Source organism: Arvicola amphibius, chromosome 8 (assembly GCF_903992535.2).
Source record: "Arvicola amphibius chromosome 8, mArvAmp1.2, whole genome shotgun sequence".
NCBI classification, from domain to species: domain Eukaryota; kingdom Metazoa; phylum Chordata; class Mammalia; order Rodentia; family Cricetidae; genus Arvicola; species Arvicola amphibius.
This window is the reverse complement of record NC_052054.1, coordinates 104,152,045-104,171,387: the sequence shown is the minus strand read 5'-3', so window position 1 is coordinate 104,171,387 and position 19,343 is coordinate 104,152,045. Positions and strand designations below refer to the sequence as shown.

The 19,343-nt window shown below is 41.8% G+C and overlaps 1 protein-coding gene across 10 annotated transcripts in view; it reads left to right on the top strand.

Annotated features, from left to right (window-relative positions):
* Nucleotides 1–19,343, top strand: part of Dgkd (diacylglycerol kinase delta) — an 88,340-nt gene that overhangs the window by 32,930 nt on the left and 36,067 nt on the right. The window contains exons 1-2 of one of the 10 annotated variants that reach the window (XM_038338517.1): nt 7,979–8,032; nt 8,634–8,855. The exons of 6 other annotated variants lie outside the window; for them this stretch is intronic. In XM_038338517.1, coding sequence (XP_038194445.1) covers nt 8,829–8,855 — 27 coding nt within the window. In that variant the 5' untranslated portion in view covers nt 7,979–8,032; nt 8,634–8,828. Of the gene's footprint in view, nt 1–5,416; nt 5,463–7,976; nt 8,033–8,633; nt 8,856–11,850; nt 11,984–19,343 lie in introns of those variants that run through there. 3 more of the 10 variants (XM_038338513.1, XM_038338519.1, XM_038338518.1) reach the window with 3 other exon arrangements.

Here is a 19,343-nt window from a genome sequence, read left to right as displayed (position 1 = left end):
TCTCACAGTTGATCTAGATATGCACATTATTTATATAGCACTTTCTTTATAAAGTCACAGGCTGACTTTAGCAGGATCAGGGATTACTTCTACTGGTGGCATTGGATTTTTTTTTTTTTAACAGAATTTCTCTGTGTAGCTCAACTGCCCTGGAACTAACTCCCTCTGTAGACCAGAGATCCGTCTGCCTCTGCCTCCTGAGTGCTAGGATTAAAAGCGTGAGCCGTCACTGCCCGCTGGCACCTTTAAAAGTGTATATTTTTATGACTAAGCTAGCTCATATACACAGTATTTGTCTCCTAATTTCTATGATTATTCTTTTAGGTGTTGGTTTGGGATTATTTTAGGCGTGTGGATGAATTGTTGATTCTGCTGTTGGACCCATTGTATTTTGTGTTGGTGTATTTGCTGCAGGCTTTACCTTGTGTTTAATTTGCTGGGCTTTCCTCATGACTCTCTTCATTTCCATTGTCCTTAGAGTATTTGTACTTCTCCATTAATTTTGTTGTTTACTCACTGATTGGGGAAAGGCATTTAAACCATGTAGGTGAACTGTTCTTGGATTTGTGTTTTGTTTGCTTTGCTTTCTTGAGAAATTTTCTACAGCCCACGCTAACCTGGATTTTATAAGAAGCCAAGACCACCTAGCACTCAGGCAGCAGAGGCAAGTGGATCTCAGTGAGTTCGAGGCCAGCCTGGTATACAGAGCTAGTTCCAGGACAGCCAGGACTACACAGAGAAACCTGTCTCGTGTGTGTGTGTGTGTGTGTGTGTGTGTGTATGAAAAGAAAAAAGAAGGCAAGACTAGTTGTGAGTCTCTTGCCTTTCTTCCCATGGAACTCCCTCTGTAGACCAGAGATCCGTCTGCCTCTGCCTCCTGAGTGCTAGGATTAAAAGCGTGAGCCGTCACTGCCCGCTGGCACCTTTAAAAGTGTATATTTTTATGACTAAGCTAGCTCATATACACAGTATTTGTCTCCTAATTTCTATGATTATTCTTTTAGGTGTTGGTACATTAGAGGCATGTACCATATGTGATTTATTTACTTGTTTGTTTGTTTTTTAGAGACAAGATTTCTCTGTGTAGCTTTGGCTGTTCTGGAATTTGCTCTTGTAGACCAGGCTGTCCTGGAATTCATAGAAATCAGCCTGCCTCTGCCTTCTAAGTACTAGTGTTAAAGATGTGAGCCAGCACTGCTGGCCTCATTTATTTACTTTTTAATTTTATTTTCTGATGTACTAGGAATTGAGCCATGGGCTTTGTGCATGATAGTTTACTCACTGAACTATATCCCAACCTCCCATTCCCCCTCCCACCTTTTTTTTTTTTTTTTTTTTTTTTGAGACAGGGTTTTTCTGTGTAACAGTCCTGGCTGTCTCCGGAATTCACTCTGTAGACCAGGCTGGCCTTGGCCTTGAACTCAGAGATCTACTTGTAGGCGTGAACCACTACCCACCTCAAACCCTTTTTATAGTTTTTTTAAAAGTTTTTTTTTATTTTGTGTGTGTGTGTGTGTGTGAGAGAGAGAGAGAGAGAGAGAGAGAGAGAGAGAGAGAGGAGAGAGAGAGAGAGAGTCTGCATGTGTTTGTGCACCATGTCTATGCCTGGTGAGTAATAAATCTCTTGAAACTGGAATTACAGGTAGTTGTGAGTTGCCATGTATGTTCTAGAAATAAAATCTGGGTCCTCTGAAAAAAGCAACAAATTCTCTTAAGTGCTGAACCATGTTTCCAGTCCTTTTTTAGAGTTTTTAATAGGGCCTTTTTGTCCCAGTTTGGCCTGGGACTTACTATGCAGCCTACGCTGGCCTTAGGTTCATGCTCCAGCTTTAGCCTCATGAGTGCTGGGACTGCAGGCATTTGACATTGCACCTTTTTTTTTCTTTTTTAAAAATGTTACTTTTTAAAGATTTATATGTATATTTGTGTGCCTATGTGAGCTTATGCATTGTGTGTGCATGTAGTAGTCACAGAGGCTAGAAGAGAGTATCCAGATTCCCTGGAACTGGAGTGAAAGTACCTGATATGGGAGCACAGGTCCTGTGAAAGAATAGCACATGTTCCTAACTTCTGAGCTACCTCTCTAGCTTTTTAAAATTATTTTATTTTTTAATTATGTGCATATGTGTGCAGGCGCTGAAAGAGGCCAGAGGCATTAGATTCTCCCTAGAATTGGAGATCCAGGTGGTTGTGAGCTGCCTGATGTGGGTGCTGAGGATTAATTCAATGGTGTCTTCATGCATTGGTCATTTCGTGGATTTCCATGAATAACATACCAGCTCTGACCAACTTCTTGATCTTTTTGGATCTTACTTATGAGTTAGTATTTGTCACTGTTTTAATTTTCCCCATGTCTTATCATTCCATTGTATTTATATGCATGTTACTTAAGTTTACTCATTGTAAATATGAGAAATTTGAACGGCAATGCTGTTAATTAATTTATTGTAACTTAGGAGTATTGTTGCTCAAGTCCTCTTGTGACTTTGTGTCTATCTGCTTGGTCATAGACTTTGTTTTGTTCTTTGGAACCTTTGCTTGGTCATTGATTCAACAGGTGATTTTTCAGAGCTTCCCTGGGCCACATATTTGAGGGCCAAAGTTCAGCAAGCAGGGAGAGGAGTTCTTTTTTTTATTAAACTTACATCCTTGTGGAGAATTGGGAGAATAAAACCAGAGTAAGTCCCCAGAGGAACCTAAGAATCTACCTTTGACTGTTTTCTTCACCAGATAAAGGACCTGGATAGCAGGCTATGTTTCTCTCCTTTTCTTTTTTCTTCTTCTCTTTCTCCCCGCTTTACTTTCCCCGCTCTTTTTTTTTTTTACAAAAGATTATTCATTTATTTATATTTATGAGTGTTTATATGTGTACCATGTGGGTGCCTATTTCCCATGGTGGCCAGAAGAGGGCTTTGGCTCCCCTGGAACTAGAATCACAGATGGTTGTGGGTGCTGGTAACAGAACTTGGGCCCTCTGCAAGAGCAGCAAATGTTCTTAACCACTGAGCCATCTTTCCAGCCTCTCTTCTTCCCTTACTGAGGCAACAAAGAGATTTTGTTAGTTTGAAACAATAAAACATAGTGCTTAAAGTTTAGACTCTGAAAGCCGGAAGAAGTCCTGTCTCAACCTTACTAGCTGAAGATATTGAGTGAGTCATGTGACTTTGAGCATCAGGTTCTTCATCTAAGGAATGAAGTCTTTGGGGTTGCCTTAAGCCCCAAATTAATGAGTACAATGAGGGCTTGGTAAAGTGGTTGGTGTTAGTATCAGGATGATAGGTACTCACTGAGTAGTCAGTGGGGAAGCAAGAACAGTAAATTAATTTATTATATCATTTGGCTCATAACTGGAGCTTCTTCTAGTTTGGTATTATTACATTTCTAAAATATCACAGTTTTTATATTTGCTGAGTAACATCTAACTGAACACAATTGCTGTAGATTGTTCTCAATTTTACCAGACCCAAGGCTATATATATAGCCATATCATTTGACCCCTTAGGTCATAGAAGCAATATTAGTTGGGTTGAACCTTAAAGAGGAAAGACAAGTTTTACTGGAATGCCTCTGAAATAGAAAATCTTTGGAAAGAACTGTGCTCGGCTCAGTTTAAGGAGTGCTATAAATCTTTGAGTGGCTCCTTAATTCTTGATGTAACTGGAGGATCTGTTCTCCTGTCTACCATCTTTGCTTGCTCTAACATGTCTTAGCATGATCTTGCTCCAGCCACTGCTTTTAGAAAGTGCTAGATGCACAGTTACCTGCTGGTCTTATGTCTGGAGGGGCCTCCCTGTATCCTGGAGACCCTGTCCTTCGCTTGGAGATCATGTGAAGCTACCCATGTGAACTCTTGACTGCCTGTGCTGTGCTTAGGAAGCTGTCCTCTGCTCCTTCAGAGTAGTACCAAGCTGTGCTGGAGCATTCTTTGGGACTCCAGAGTTGCTGGTACTACCTCTAGGGACTCTAAAGTTAACTTACAAATGATGATATTTCAAGGATGCCTAGGATTTGGGTGTATAGCCAGGTTTAGGACCTCTCTTGAGGATACTTTATTCCACTCATGTGAGGTTGAATCATCACTTAGTAATCAGTATCCTTGGTGACACTGTTTTAGGATGTCTCAAGTTTGAGGCTTAAGGTCCTAGCACCTTATCTCTGGGCTGACTGTCTCTGAGTGCATGAAGCTACTTAGAGGTCTTGCTGTTCCTTCATCCAGCTTGGGCATGAGGATGTGGGGCTGCTTCTTTCTTGGATCCTTTCTGGTAGATTTAGGGTCCTCATGTTTAGGTAGGCAGTTTCGAGGCAACCAGGGACAGCCCTGGTTCTTTGTGTATGTCTGTGCACAGAAGCAAATTCAAAAACTTGATTATTCATGGGGAATGTGGTACTCATTTGACAGCAAGGAAGGCTTATACTGGTTACCAGATTTCTAAAACAAATAAATTGGAAAGCATGTAAATTTTTGAAAATTTTGATTTTACTTTTTATTCCTCCAACAGTCTTATATTGTAGCAAGATCTGTATTGGAAACCTGAAGGGAGTATTTGGTGAATGAATGTTCCCACTTTCTAGAAGATGTCTCACATGAGATATGAAATAACCAGTTATAGTAAGCAGGCTAGGAAAAAGCCCACATATAACCAGGCACTGTGTGTGTGTGTGTGTGTGTGTGTGTGTGTGTGTGTGTGTGTGCTGGATGTGGGTCCTTTGCAGGGAGAGAGATGTGGGAAGAGTCAGTGAGTGTCTTTAGGGTTTTATTGCTGTGAAGAGACAACATAACCACAGCAACTCTTATAAAGAAAGCATTTAATTGTGGAATGGCTTACAGTTCAGTGATTTAATCCATTATCATCATGGTGGGAAGCATGATAGCATGCTGGCCAACATGGTGCTGGAGAAGGAGCTGAGAGTATTACATTCAGATTGGCAGGCAGCAGGAAGTGAATGTCACACTAGATCTGGCTTGAGCATTTGAGAACTCAAAGCCCACCTCCTATTGACACATCTCCTTCTACAAAGCCATACCTACTCCAACAAGGCCACACTCCCTAATAGTGCCACTTCCTATGAGACTATGGGGGACATATTTCTTTCAAAGCACTTCAGTTAGGGAAGAAGAGCCTGGAAGCATTTATTCGTTCTGAAAACCACAGTTGTGCCTCTTAGGTACTAGGCTCCATGGATGGGTTAGTTAGTTATTCATTTTTCTTAAAGTGTTTAGATCAGAGTAATGATTTTAAAACAAGTTTAAAATAAAGGGATATGTCAAATTGCTATGGCTCACAGCTTTATTCCCCCCTTTAGTTTTTCCAAGAGAAACATTGTTTTGCTTTATGATGTTTGCTGTATGATGTAACACAAGTAATGATGTAACAAGTGTAATTCTGTATTCTGCTTTATTTACCAGCTTGTGATAAATGTCTCCCTGTCACGAGCTTCTGTAACATGTGCTGTCTGTAGTGGTAAGTCTTTTACCATGTCAGATGTTACAGTTGGCAAGTTAACTCCTCCTAGCACTAGAACTGAGGGGGTCTGGCTAGTCATTTAGTTACTGTTAGAAAGGTGTCTCACATTAAGGAAGGAACATATGTGGCGGTTAATGTGGCTTCCCCTGCAGAGTAGCTCTCTCTGTCTTTCTGCCTTCTCTGCTCAGATGTGCAGCTTCTTTTTGTTGACCCAGGTCATTCTTCCCACTACCCATCTTGCAGGTCGAGTAGAGACAGCTTCCCCCTGTGTCACCAGACTTCTAAAGGGAGCCATGGTAAAACTCTTATGTGATATCTTCAGAATTTGGCTTGGTACTTTTGGTTGCTACCTCCACTCCACCATGAGCCAGCACTTGGTCATAAGGACACATTGTGCAGCTGTTGTGGTAGAGACCTGGTGGGTATTAATATCCTTGTGATAATTTTTCTGAAATAACCAGGTCAGAGTAACTCCACTGTACACACAAGGGAGTGAGTTCTCAGACTTGGGCTCAAGACTTTTTTTTCCCTAGAAAATATGGTGGAAGGACCAAACAGGATCCCTAAGTTTTATGAAATCTTCCTTGTTTATTTGGTTTTTGAAGCATGGCCTCACTATGTAGCCCAGGCTAGCTTGGAGCTTGTGATCTCCCAACCTCAGTCTCTTGAGTGCTGAGATTATAGGCATGTGTCACAATGTCCCATTTAAGAAAATCTTCCTTGTTAGCTCTGTGTCCTAGGGCAAGAATCTTTATCTTTCTAGGTTTTCTTATCTGTGTGATGGGAGCAATACTAGGATCCTTTCATGGTGTTGGGTGTTGGATTGGTACAAAGCATACTCTATACATTTGCTGCCTTTCATTTCTACCATGACTGAGCCCTGCTAAGCAGAAAAGTTATGGGATTTAACATGCTGACACTAAGCACTTAGTCTGACTTATTGGAATTCCAAAAGATTTCAAATGAGGCAGACTTTATAGATAGAGCTAACAGTAACACCTATGATCAGAGTGGATGTCGGGAAAGCAGTTTTCTCTCCTTAGGAGTTTTATGAATGTCAGGGTTCTCCCAAGGAACAGAGCTGATGAAGTATGGGTCATATAGAGGACTCTGTACAACTAGCTTATATGATCAGAGTTTGAATTGTCCCATAGTGGTAGTCTGCTGGAAAGCCAGTCAAACCAGTAGTTGTGCCATCCAGAAACTAGGAATTTCAACAAGAGGAACCAGCAGTAGATGTAGCTTCAGTCTGAAGCTGACAGTCACTGGTACAAGTCACCCCAGCTCTGAGGAAGATGAGGCTCTCTGAGGTTTGCTAGCATACAGCCTAGCTGAGAAAACATGAACCACAGGTTCAGAGAGAAACCTGGCCTCAAAGGAACAAAGAAGAGTAATAGTCAAGGATATACCACAGACCCTTTTCTAGTCTCTACTCATGTACACGATGTACACAGATGCATGCACCTCATACACATATGCATACATTCACAAACAAAGCACAAAGCCTAAAGAATCTGGAATCTGATCTGCACAGGGATGGCAGGAGCAAAAAGAATATGCTTAATAAGAGATAAGTAAGCTTGCACCTGGAGGCTGAGGCATTATGATTATAAATTTGAGATCAGTCTGGACTGTATATATAGGTGATACCTTTGTTTAATTGCTAACTGAGTGATAAAGGAGCTTTATAATGGAAGAATTGTTCAGTAGTTCTGTGTGTGTTTTGCCTTTAGGGTTGTGGGTAAGTGGTGACTCCCTGGTGGCCCTGAATTTCTCATCTCTTCACAGCAGATGTCAGCCTCTGGGTGATCAGGCTGTTCCATTGTGAGGAACTGTGACCTTTATCCAGATTTCAACATCGTTTTGCTTTCTCAGTTTCTTTAGATTTCTCTTATTTCCTGAACAAAACCCCTAATCAATCACTTTGGCTCAGAGAAGGGAAAAAAACTTGGCAGATTTCCCCCATAGGAAAGAATTCCTGGTTCCTGTGGCTGTTGGCTTGGGCCTGAGGTAGACAGAACTGCATTTGAGGGTCCTGGGAGTCATCTTGTAGTCATCTTGTTGCCCTACAGTCAGGAGCCTTGCTTCTCCTCTGGGAGTGGGTCCTTCTTTGTGCTCAGCTCAGGCTCCAGCATGCCTAACCATGGCCTCACATGCCATCATACCTCAACTGAGATACCAGGTCCTCTCAGACACCTTCTCAGGTACCTGCATTTTTATGTTGATACGGTCCTGCCCAGCACAGTGTTGCCAACTCTTGGCACAGGGTGGGGCAGTGGTTTAGAGCCCACCTTGAGCAGTGGCTTGATTGTGAGAACCATGCAGAGGAACTTTTACCCAACATATTCTGTGCTTTAGAATTCATTCTGTGTTCTCCAGATCTAGAAGCAGGAAGAAGGCCAGGCCTTGTGCCAGGTTGGTGACCATGTGTTTACCAAATGTGTGGCTTTGTTGGAGGCAGTACCCATGCCTGGGCCAAAGCTGGTTCAAAAGCTAGGCTTAGGCCAGTTCTCATAGTCACTCTAAACAGAGAGAAGACACAGGTCTATTTGGCAGCCAGTGGTTTGGTGAGCAGAGAGTGCATTGTGGATGTGGGGTGGATTGGAGTCTGGGTGTGCTGTGTGCTTAGGTTATCAGAAGGATTGCCATGGACAAAATCTAAACTGTTTAGCAGACTGTTGTTGCATGTGCGTGTGTATGAAAATGTGTGTTTATTGTTAATATTCACTTGCCTTTTTTTTACAAATGGCAGAGAAAATAAAAGCAGACAGTTTAATAACTGCCATTTGGTTCTAGTCAAAACTCTTAATGGTTTTATGAAGGAATTTTTGCTAAATGACAGGTAGAAAGGCCTTGGATAGTATTCTTTCTAAGAGTGTCTATGAAATTAACAACTGGTTGTTTTGCCAAGTGCCTTTTTTTTTTTTTTTTATAAATGTGCCTATGGTGTAATAGAGCCAAGTCCTGTGTCTGTATTGTTTTTGACCTTAGAAATATGGTGTCATTATTTAGAAAATTATGTGGAAAAAATCCTATCTGTCCCAGAGTGCCTAATATTTCAGAGAGCAGTGGTGTGATTGATTTATTTTCTTGAAATAGCTTGTTACCAAATTAATACAATTCTCAGCCCTGTTAACTGACTCAGTGTGTCTTCCCTCCCATCTGAAGAAAACTCGAAGTCTGTGAGTCCTGTGTTCAGACAGAACTCTAGGAGCTGTTGGTGCTAGCTCCCAGAGAGATGTGAGGGTGTCCTCTACACAGCCTGCTGTAAAAAGTGTCCTGTGCAGGGCTGCACCCAGGGCTAGGTCCAGCCCACTCCCGCCCTGCTGGACTTTGCTTTAGAGAGTTGGCACAGCTTTTTCTATGGGCTCATTGTTCATGGCCGCAAAGGTTAGTAAGGGAGGATCGGGATACTCCAACATTTGGAAGATAATTAGGAGGGGGGTGAGGGGTAGGGGAGTGGGGAGGTGGCCCTGTACCTTCTTTGACTTCAGGCAAACAAACAAACAGAAAGGCTGAAATGACATTGAACTTGGAAGTGGGGCCTTGGTGTGTTCCTTGCACCCAGCCCTGCTGGCTTATTTCTCAGGTGTCAAGCAAGAGCATGGGTACAATTTGCTGCCAGCCTTGTACTGCCTTCTAAAGAGTGAACTTTAGGGCCTGCTCTATTCAGGAAAAATCTAATCATACCAAAACTAGTTTGATTGTTTGTTGTACCCATAACTGGCTTACTGATTTGCCAGGGCAATGCCAATTCACATAACTGGCTGTAGCTGCCATAGCACCATTACTTATTTTTAGATTCCACTTTGATTTGCATACACTTCCTAGCTTGGATGATAAACTGTATGGTCACACTGATCATCAGAAAGGTTGGTAATGTTCTTTGATGAATGCTTCAGTGTGCCAGCACATGCTGAGAGTAAAAGATTTTTTATAGCTTAATTGATACAGAAATGTATCATACATTTAAGGTATGTAAATTTTCATGTACATCTATCTGCTCAGGGACACACATATTGAAACTTGTCATAGTCAAGATAGTAAATATTTCTCTAATCTACATGGAAAGTAGAAAAAGACAAGATCTGCTGAGTAAATTGGGAGTTTGGGAATCATGGGAGAAGGTAGAAGGGGGTGGAAGGAAGGAAAGCTTTATGTTTAAAAACCACCTATGAGAGTAAGTACATGTGATAATTGTCTTTTTGCGTCTGGGTTACCTCACTCAAAATAATGTTTTCTAGCTTCATCCATTTTCCTGCAAAATTCAAGATGTCGTTATTTTTTTCTGCTGTGTAGTACTCCATTGTGTAAATGTACCACATTTTCCTTATCCATTCTTTGGTGGAGGGGCATTTAGGTTGTTCCCAGGACTGACTATGACAAACAATGGTGCTATGAACATAGTTGAGCACATGTCCTTGTGGCACGATTGAGCATTCTTTGGATATATACCCAAAAGTGGTATTACTGGGTCTTGAGGAAGGTTGTTTCCTAATTTTCTGAGAAATCACCACACTGACATCCAAAGGGGTTGTACCAGCTTGCATTCCCACCAGCAATGCAGAAGTGTTCCCTTTTCTCCACAATCTCTCCAGCATAAGTTGTCATCAGTGTTTTTGATCTTGGCCATTCTTACAGGTGTGCATTTCTCTGATGACTAAGGATGTGGAACATTTCCTTAAGTGTCTTTCAGCCATTTTAGATTCCTCTGTTGAGAATTCTCTGTTTAGGTCTGTACTCCATTTTTTTTTTTATTGGATTATGTGGTCTTTTGGTGTCCAATTTCTTGAGTTCTTTGTATATTTTGGAGATCAGACCTCTGTCTGATGTGGGGTTAGTGAAGATCTTTTCCTATTCTATAGGCTATCTTTTTGTCTTGTTGACTGTGTTTTTTGCTTTACAGAAGCTTTTCAGTTTCAGGAGGTCCCATATATTAATCGTTTCTCTCAGTGTTTGTGCTGTTGGGGTTATATTTAGGAATTGGTTCCCTGTGCCAAAGCATTCAAGTGTACTTCCCACTTTCTCTTCTATAAGGTTCAGTGTGGCTGGCTTTATGTTGAGGTCTTTGATCCATTTGGACTTGAGTTTTGTGCATGGTGATAGATATGGGTCTATTTTCATTCTTCTACATGTTGATATATGCTTTTTTTCCCCATTTGATATTTTTTGCTTCTTTATCAAAGATCAGGTGTTCGAAGATGTGTGGATTGATATCCAGGTCTTCTATTTGATTCCATTGGTCCTCCTGTCTGTTCTTATGCCAGTACCAGGCTGTTTTCAGTACTATAGCTCTGTAGTAGAGTTTGAAGTCAGGGGTTGTGATGCCTCCAGAAATTCTTTTATTGTACAGGATTGTTTTGGTTATCCTGGGTTTTTTGCTTTTTCATATGAAGTTGGGTACTGTTCTTTTGAGGTCTTTGAAGAATTTTGCTGGGATTTTGATGGGCATATCATTGAATCTGTCATCCAAGCCTTTTCATTGTCATAAAGTAAACATAATGTAAAGGTTGCTGTCTTAGTTGTTAGATGTATATGCTATGAATATGCCCCTTTATAAGTTTCCTGTGGATCCTGTACAGCCTTTTGATTTCTGTTTGCATCTCATGCTGCTGGGGTGGTTTACTTAACCCTTGCAAGTGTTGAACTTATAAATAGCTCAAACACTGATTTATAAGTAAAGGTCAGCTACTGCTCTTCTCTCCTCTGGGGAGTGTCACTGCTCAGTCAGGTCCACTTCCAGTGGTCAGAGGACTGCACACAGACTTTGGGCTATGGTGGTTGCCTAAGGGCTCCCCATTTAATTGTACTGGTGTTGGTGGTATACTTGAGCATATATAGAGTTCCATCTAATAAATATTAGCAGAGAAAAGTGGATAAATTTGCGTTGGTAGCTGTCAGAACTAAGGCCAAAGCCTTTTCATTCTCCCTCCCCCACCATTGTTTATAGCCCACAGCAAGAGTACTGGCTTTTCTACTGTCCCAGCGTTCTCTAGCAAGGTTTTCAATATTGATAACGCCCTCCCCACAGTAAATCTGCAAGCTCTGCTTGGAACTGCTTCTTTTGTCTTTGCCGTTGTTTCTAGAACTTGCCCATAGTGACTTCTATCTATTAAGCTTTTATAAGAAGTAAAGACCTAGCCAGACAGTGGTGATGCACGCCTTTAATCCCATCACTAGGGAGACAGAGACAGGCAGATCTCTGTGTGTCAGCCTGGTCTACAGAGTGAGTTCCAGCACAGCCAGGGCAACATACAGAAGAAACTCTGTCTCAAAAAACAGAAACAAACAAAGAGGTAAAGACCTAAACTTACTGAGATATCTTTTCCTTATAGGTTAAAAAATATATATTAACAAAGGATTGCTGTCATTTCCTTGATTACAGTTGTGTAGTGTCTGAGTGGCTGCTCCAGACTTCTGATGATATGCACTGTATATTTGTGTACAATGAGAGAGGTTTTAAGAACACAGCGTGTCCTAACAAAAGACCATGGAGTGTTTCCATTTTATCCTCTTATGTAAGTATTATAGCTGAGAATCTAGAAATTAGCAGTATTACGCGGACTTCAAACATGGGTTCTGAAGCATCTTTGTGGAGGGTGGAGTACAGGATGCTTGTTACACAGCCCCTCAACTCCAACAGATTTTTGTTTTTGTTATTGCTGTTGTTTTTGTTTCATATTGTTTCATTTTGCTTTGGAAACACAGTTTCAACTTTATACTATGTAGCTTTGGCTGGCCTGGAGGTCAGTATATATAGACCAAGCTGGCCTTTCTGCCTTTGGAGTGCTGGGTTTACAGGTGTGCACCACTACACCCAACTATTACAGCTTTGTGGGAACAGACCTGTTAAAAAGAATTATTTGGCTCAAGCTATAGTAATGTCAAGATTGAGAAGTCTTGATACAAATCAATAATTTTCATGTCATGCCCTGTAAGAAAAGATCATGAGAATTTAGGTTTATGAAAACTGTCAGTAATATACTTGTTTTGCTTTTTATACTATTGCACCAAGAGGGTCTTTCTGTGCTACCAATGTGCTTGTCATCACCTCTTATAGTCAGCTGTGTACACCCATAAAGGAATGCTTTATAACCTCTCTTGTTTAGACATATATATTAGTTTTTGTGCCTCCTGGATAGAAACTGTTTGTGTTTTGACTTCTGCATGTTGTTTAGCTGTCACAAGATTGCTGCAGGAGATGTTCTACTAGGCTTCATCTCCTGAACCAGAGGTACCTTTTGTAGGTGCTTTTCTTCCTCCTGGAGGCACATCCCACTCACTCACCCAGGGTCAACTTGGCTAAAGTTTCCCATATCTGAACGCAATTGAACTTAATGAAGCAGCAGCAGATATGAAAAAGATAACCAAATGTTTGTCATTTTTAGTTTTTAGGTAGAACTTTCTATTTTTGATTTACTTTTTGTTTAACAAAAAACTTTTTGACAGATCTTATGCTGTTTGCTCCATGCTTGGGCTTCCTGGACTGGAAGGGTAGAATGGGCAAATGGCTTTGCTTTGGAGACACCTGCCAGTTGTGACGCAGCCCTTCCTTGCACCCAGCTCTCCCTTCCTTCCTTCCTTCCTTCCTTCCTTCCTTCCTTCCTTCCTTCCTTCCTATCTTCTTTCCTTTCTTTTTAATTGAATTTTTTTTTCACACACTATATTCTGGTCATGGTTTCTTCTTCCCCGGTTCTTCCAGGATGTCCTTTCTTTCCTTCTCTTTAGAAAGCAAACAGGCAAATAACAACAAAACAAAACCCAAAACCAAAAAAATCAGAATAAAAAAGAAAAGACAAAAGAAACACCTACACTCACAACCCATAAAAACACAGAAGCAGAAACCCATATTATACAAGTAAGACAAAAAAAATCCAAACAAAGTAATATGAGACAAAAAGTCCATAAAATACCATTGGGTTCATTATGTGCTGGCCAGCTACCTCCGTGCATGTGACCTGCCCATAAGTGTGGTTAATATACCCAGTGAGACTCTATTGGAGAAAATTAATTTTTCCTGTTAAGTGGGTGTCAACTGCAGTTAGTTTCTTTTTTTATTTTTTATTTATTTATTATTTTGGTTTTTCTGCAGATAGTTTCTATTTATTTATTTATTTATTTATTTATTTATTTATTTATTTATTTATTTATTTATGGTTTTTCGAGACAGGGTTTCTCTGCAGCTTTAGAGCCTTCCTGGAACTAGCTCTTGTAGACCAGGCTGGTCTCCAACTCTCAGAGATCTGCCTATCTCTACCTCCCGAGTGCTGGGATTAAAGGCGTGCGCCACCACCGCCTGGCCTTGCAGATAGTTTCTTGATTAGGGGTGGGAGCCATGTCCATCTCCCCCTTTCAGTGTTTCTTGCTCCCAGTTCTATTGGGGAACTGGAGGAAGCATGTAGCAGCCATCCTGCCAAGGTTTCCTGTCATGGCCATGGACTGGATGGTGGTAACCCGTGGGACCCTGTGGAGGCCTGAACCTGTCCTGAGCTCTTTCTATCCAGCTAGGGGATGGTGGTGGTTGTGGTGGTGTCTGTTTCTGTGTTCCAAGATCTGCACACATCTCAGCTGCTGTGAATTGTCTGTCTGGGGTGCTTCCAGTTAGGGAACAAGCATGGGTACCCAGGGGCCAGAGCTACAGCAGAACAGCAGGATGTGAGTAACAGGAAGTGACAGGAATTGCCCTGGGCGCCGTCCCTTTTCTGGGCCACCTTCCTGAGCCAGGAGCTATATTTAGCAGAGCATTTCCCAATCCTGTCCTGTGCAGACACTGCCTGTCACCTCCCTAGTCAGTAACTGCATGGTACAGTTCTAATGTGTTACTCTGTGTCCCTGGTCTACCTGTGTGACCCACAGGTTGCTGTTTTCCACTGTAAAACTTCTTTCCACTTGTGCTGGTTCTCTTGGATGCAGAAACACGTGAAACAGCTGGAAAGTGGAGAGCAGCAGGTCAGACACAGAGCCCACGGGAGACTGTTAGGTTCTCGGGGTAAGAGGTAAGGCTCTCATGGAGGACTGTTTCTGAAAAGAGGAAGGCTGGTATCTTTTAAGCTTCTGACTTCAGCTACATGCTAGAAACAGCCTTTGTCCTTACCTGTCCAGAAGACATGCTGTAGATTTCTCTGATTCATCCCAGATGGCCACGCTGTGACAAAAGGGATGATTTCTCTCTTGTCCTGGAGTAGACACTGCAGAGTATGGACAACACCTGCCCTGCCTTGTTCTGATCTACTTAGAGCTAGGTGTTCACCGTAAGGCATCTGTTTTCACCCTCAGCCACATGGGACATGTGTCCACAGTTAGGGAAGAGTCTCAAATTTGTGGTGGTGGCCATCCTTCGAATTCACTGATTGTGTGGTTGGGGTAAGGTGTTTTGTTGGTCCCTTCGTGGTCTAAAATGTTAGCTGTGCTTCTGAGACTTTAGCCACTCTGAGAATTCAGGCAGCTACATAGTAGGATGGCATCTGAAAATAGTTGTCTGCTGTGGACTCAGGTTGTCTGCTGTGGACTCAGGAGACCCCATAAATAGAGCTCCTGGTCCAGGAAAGAGGTTCAAGAGAGGTCCTCCAACTGTGGCCTCAGGAGACCCTCCCTTTTCGTTTTTTTGTGGTACTTTTTCTTTTCCTCCCTCCTCCGTCCCTCCCTCCCTCCCTCTCTCCCTCCCTCCCTCCCTCCCTCCCTCCCTCCTTTCTCTTTTCTTTTCTTTTCTTTTTTCTTTTCTTTTTCTTTTTCTTTCTTTTTTTTTTTTGAGACAGGGTTTCTCTGTGGCTTTGGAGCCTGTCCTGGAACTAGCTGTTGTAGACCAGGCTGGCCTTGAACTCACAGAGTGCTGGGATTAAAGGCAGGTGCTACCACCACCCAGCCTGAGACCCTCCCTTTTCAGCCAAAGCAGTCTACTGGTGTGATCACTAACTAGCCTCTGTTTTGACAATTTTACTTATTTATTTTTTTATCTTATGTACACATTTGTCTATGTGACTATGTCAGATTCCCTGGAACTTAGAGTTGCAGACTGTTGTGAGCTGCCATGTGGGTGCTGGAAATTGAGTCCTCTGGAAGAGCAGTCAATACTCATAACTGCTGAGTCATCTCTTCAGCCTACGAACTAGCCTCTTATATTTCTGAGCTTTGACTATAAATCATGACGGTATTGTTATCTCTGTTCTGCATCTCTATTTTTATGCTGAAACATTCAGGGCCTTCAAAAAGTCACCATGCTTCCCAGTCAAAAACACATGGTTATTTGCTGAAGAAAGCTCTTAGATGCATAGTTTTTCCCTTCCCAGTCTCACTTCTGTTCTGCCAGTGGTCTGAGTTTGGTGTTTATCATGCTTTGTTTGCTGCTCTGTTGTCTGTGTATGCATATGTAGATGGAGCACTAGGTAGTGCTGCCTAGGTGCTTTAAAAATTGAATTAGTGATATCATATTTGTATATCCCCGTGTTTCTTAGATTTATTAATGTGAATTTATTAATGTGGACTTTTCATCGAGTAGTTCAAGTACAGCCTCTTCCTAATTCCTGTAGTTAAATGCTAATTCTTATAGAATGTTCTGTTTACAACTGCAGCCCAGGGTAAAGACCACATAAGTGGTTTTCATAGCTTCCATAATGCTCCAGGACATATAGAATGCTCCAATCCACTGACAGTAGGTTTCTCTAGATTTTTACTATGAGTTATGGTGCCAAGGACATGGTTATCTTTGTATTTCTGGCATATAGGCATATAGTCTCTGGTATGTTTCTAGGGATAGAATTCCCATGTCTGCACATCCTCAGTTAGACCAAACACTGTCAAATTGCTCTCCCAAACTGTGATGAATGTGCTACCTAATAATAGGATCTGCTTCAAACATGCACAGATACCATGGTGTGTACTTACATAGGTGTAGATGGCATGGCCTGTTGTTCCTGATCTACCAACCTGTAGAACATGTTGCTATAGTGAATACTGTAGGAACTTGTCACATGGTGGTAATTATTTATTTATCTAGCCAGGAAAGGAACAGTAAATGATGCGTTCATCTAATTATTCTTTATCAATAAAAATTCGGGAGTCAAATGTTGGGATAAGAACTCGAATGATCAAAGAAGCTGTGGGGAAGAGACCAGGTACCTCCTATTTCTTCCCTTCCTCCATCCAAAAAAAAAAAAAAAAAAAAAGACTGAGATACACTCTAAGCCCTGCCTTACTAATTCCTGTCTATCTGTCCTCAGTCTTCCAAACCCTCTATGGTTGATTTTGGTCAGCTAGTGGCTAGCTCCATTCTCTGATTCAAAGCAAACTTTATTGTCAGAATTTAATCAAAATATCACAGAACAAGTAAAAATAACAGGTAGCAGCTCTTCAACAGCTCAACTTGTACCCAGTCTCTGCCATTGATAGAAATGGCATGTGGTACATGACTGTATTTCAGCACCATCAGAGGTGAGTAGTTACATTTATAATGTACCACAATGATGGCAAGATGACAATTTTATGGATGTGACAAGATATTGACCACAACTTTAATATAGACACTTTGAATCCCTATGTCTGAAGCAGAACATCCCTACCTCTCAACTCAGCCTCCTTCACCCTTGGTGCCTTGGTCTCAGCATGTCAGCTGGCCTTACCCATTGCCAAGGGGGCCTGTTGACTCTTAGCCATCTGACTTGTCAGCAACTCCTGTGGCCTTTAGAGCACATTAGGGTTCAATTCTCTTTTCTCTGCCCTGGTGCAGGATTGCTAAGCTGCGTCCCAAAAGTCTGTCATAACCAGAGTAAGGCTGGAGACATGAGTTAAATGACAGCTTCTGTGAAGAAGCTGTTGTACTTTCCATTTAGCCTGAAGTAGAATTTCTTATTCTTTGGGGCCTTCATGGCCCACCCTCTCTGTCTTGCCTTGTTTAGTTCACCTGATTGATCTCATCACCCATTTCGTCTTTGCTCTTGAGTACCTGGGTACTTCTCCCTGTGATTCTCTACCACCCCCATCCCGTCTCCTTTTCTTATCACATCATTACCAGCTACATTTTGGTCTGTGAAATTTGCTTTTGTATTCTAGTGTTTGTCTACAAGCAGAAGTTTTACCTGTTTGTTTAAATAAAAAATAGTGCCTAGATTTATTTCTGAGGAGGAAAGGAGTTAGAATTCCAAATGAGGGATTAATGTGAGAGAGGAGGTGGGATCTAGAGGTGGTTTCTGACTTGGATTGCTGGGTGGCTGGAGGCAATCACTGGCCTCTGAGGGCAGTTGGCAAGAAGACCTCAAAGCTCCTTTGGTCGTATACATGGGACTTCTGAGACACCTGGCCAATGGTCTGCAGTTTCATGTTGCTCCCAGCATTCCCATTCAAGTGGGTGCTGGACAGAATACTTTCTAGGGAGGGCTCTGCTAACTGCCTTCGTTCATGGATTCCTCAGCTCCACTTATTCCCAGACCTTTCTTGGTAATACTCTAGGCTGGTACAGGCCAAGTGCTTGACCATTTGCTACAGCCCACAGTAGAGTGATCATCTGAGCTAGAGGGTATGGTTCATGGTACTACTATGCTCAGAGGCTTACTGAGTGATCACCTTGGTGCCTAGCCCTGGTGCAGAGAGCACTGGGGCCACCTTTCCTTGAGGATATATGCTGAAGGTGTGTCTGGGATTGTTTCCTTGGCAAGCTGGGAGTCTTAACAAGATAAGGGTGTACTTTTAACTTACGCTGAGTCAGAACTCTCAAGAAGTGTGGCTTATTGTAAGATCACTTCTCAGTGTTCCCATGTCATACTTAATTGCTGTTGATCATGGCTTCTTGTAAATAACATTTTCATGAATGCCTTTGTACCCTTTACTAGCTTGCCTCAGAGCTCTTGTAAAGCTGTAGAATGTGTCCTGCAGGTATGCCAGCATTGAAATCATCTAGATCCAAAGAACTGCCTTTTCTCTCAGCTTCTTCCCTGCTTCCGTTGTCTCTGCTCAAGACTTCCTTCTACAACCCCTGTAGCCATTAGTCTGTTTGTCATTCTTATACCCTCATTATTTGAGGAATGTTGTACAAATAGATCATACAGCACATAACCCTTAGGATTGGCTTTTCTACCCAGCATAGATTCCTGGAACTCGACTTAAGTTGGGTGTATAAGTCACTGTTCCTTTTTATTGCTGGGTATACTACATGGTATGGGTGTGCCACAGTGCTTATAGTTTATGAAAGGAGAGCTTCAGAGTTGTGCTCGGTGATTATGAGCAAGGTTGCTATGATCCTCATGGATATCGAATGGGTTGTCTGTTCTTCCATAATGAATGCTCAAGATTGATTGCTAGGTCTTATGGATATTGCATGTTTAGTTTTTTTAAAAATGATTGTTACACTTATTTATATTTTTTTGGGGGGGGCTGGCATGTGTCACAATGTAGTTATGGAGGTTAGAAGAAAACTTGGAGGACTCAGTTATCTCCACCATGTAGGTCCCTAGGTTGAACTTGGCATTGTTAGGATTAGTGCAAGAGCCTTTACCTGTTGAGCCATATCACCAGCCTGCAAGTTTAATTTTTAAAGAATCCACTATTTTCAGAGTGATCATGCTATGTTATATTCTAACTGACATTGTGTTCTAGTTTCTCCACCTCATGTACAGCTTTTGGGGGTTTTGCTCTTATCCCTTGTTTTTTTGAGACAGGGTGGTCTCTCACTTGGGCCTGGAGTTAAGACTTTCTGTCTTCCCAGCTCTGGGATTGCAAGTGTGCCACTATGCCCAGATTTTTATGTAGATTCTGGCTAGGACTCAGATCCTAAATGTTTAAGCAGCTTTACTGACTAAGACATCTCCCACCTCCACCCCCCTTGTAGGTTTTTCTTTTAGCTTTCTTCATGGTGTACAATGCTCTTTCATCTTACCTCTGTATATACCT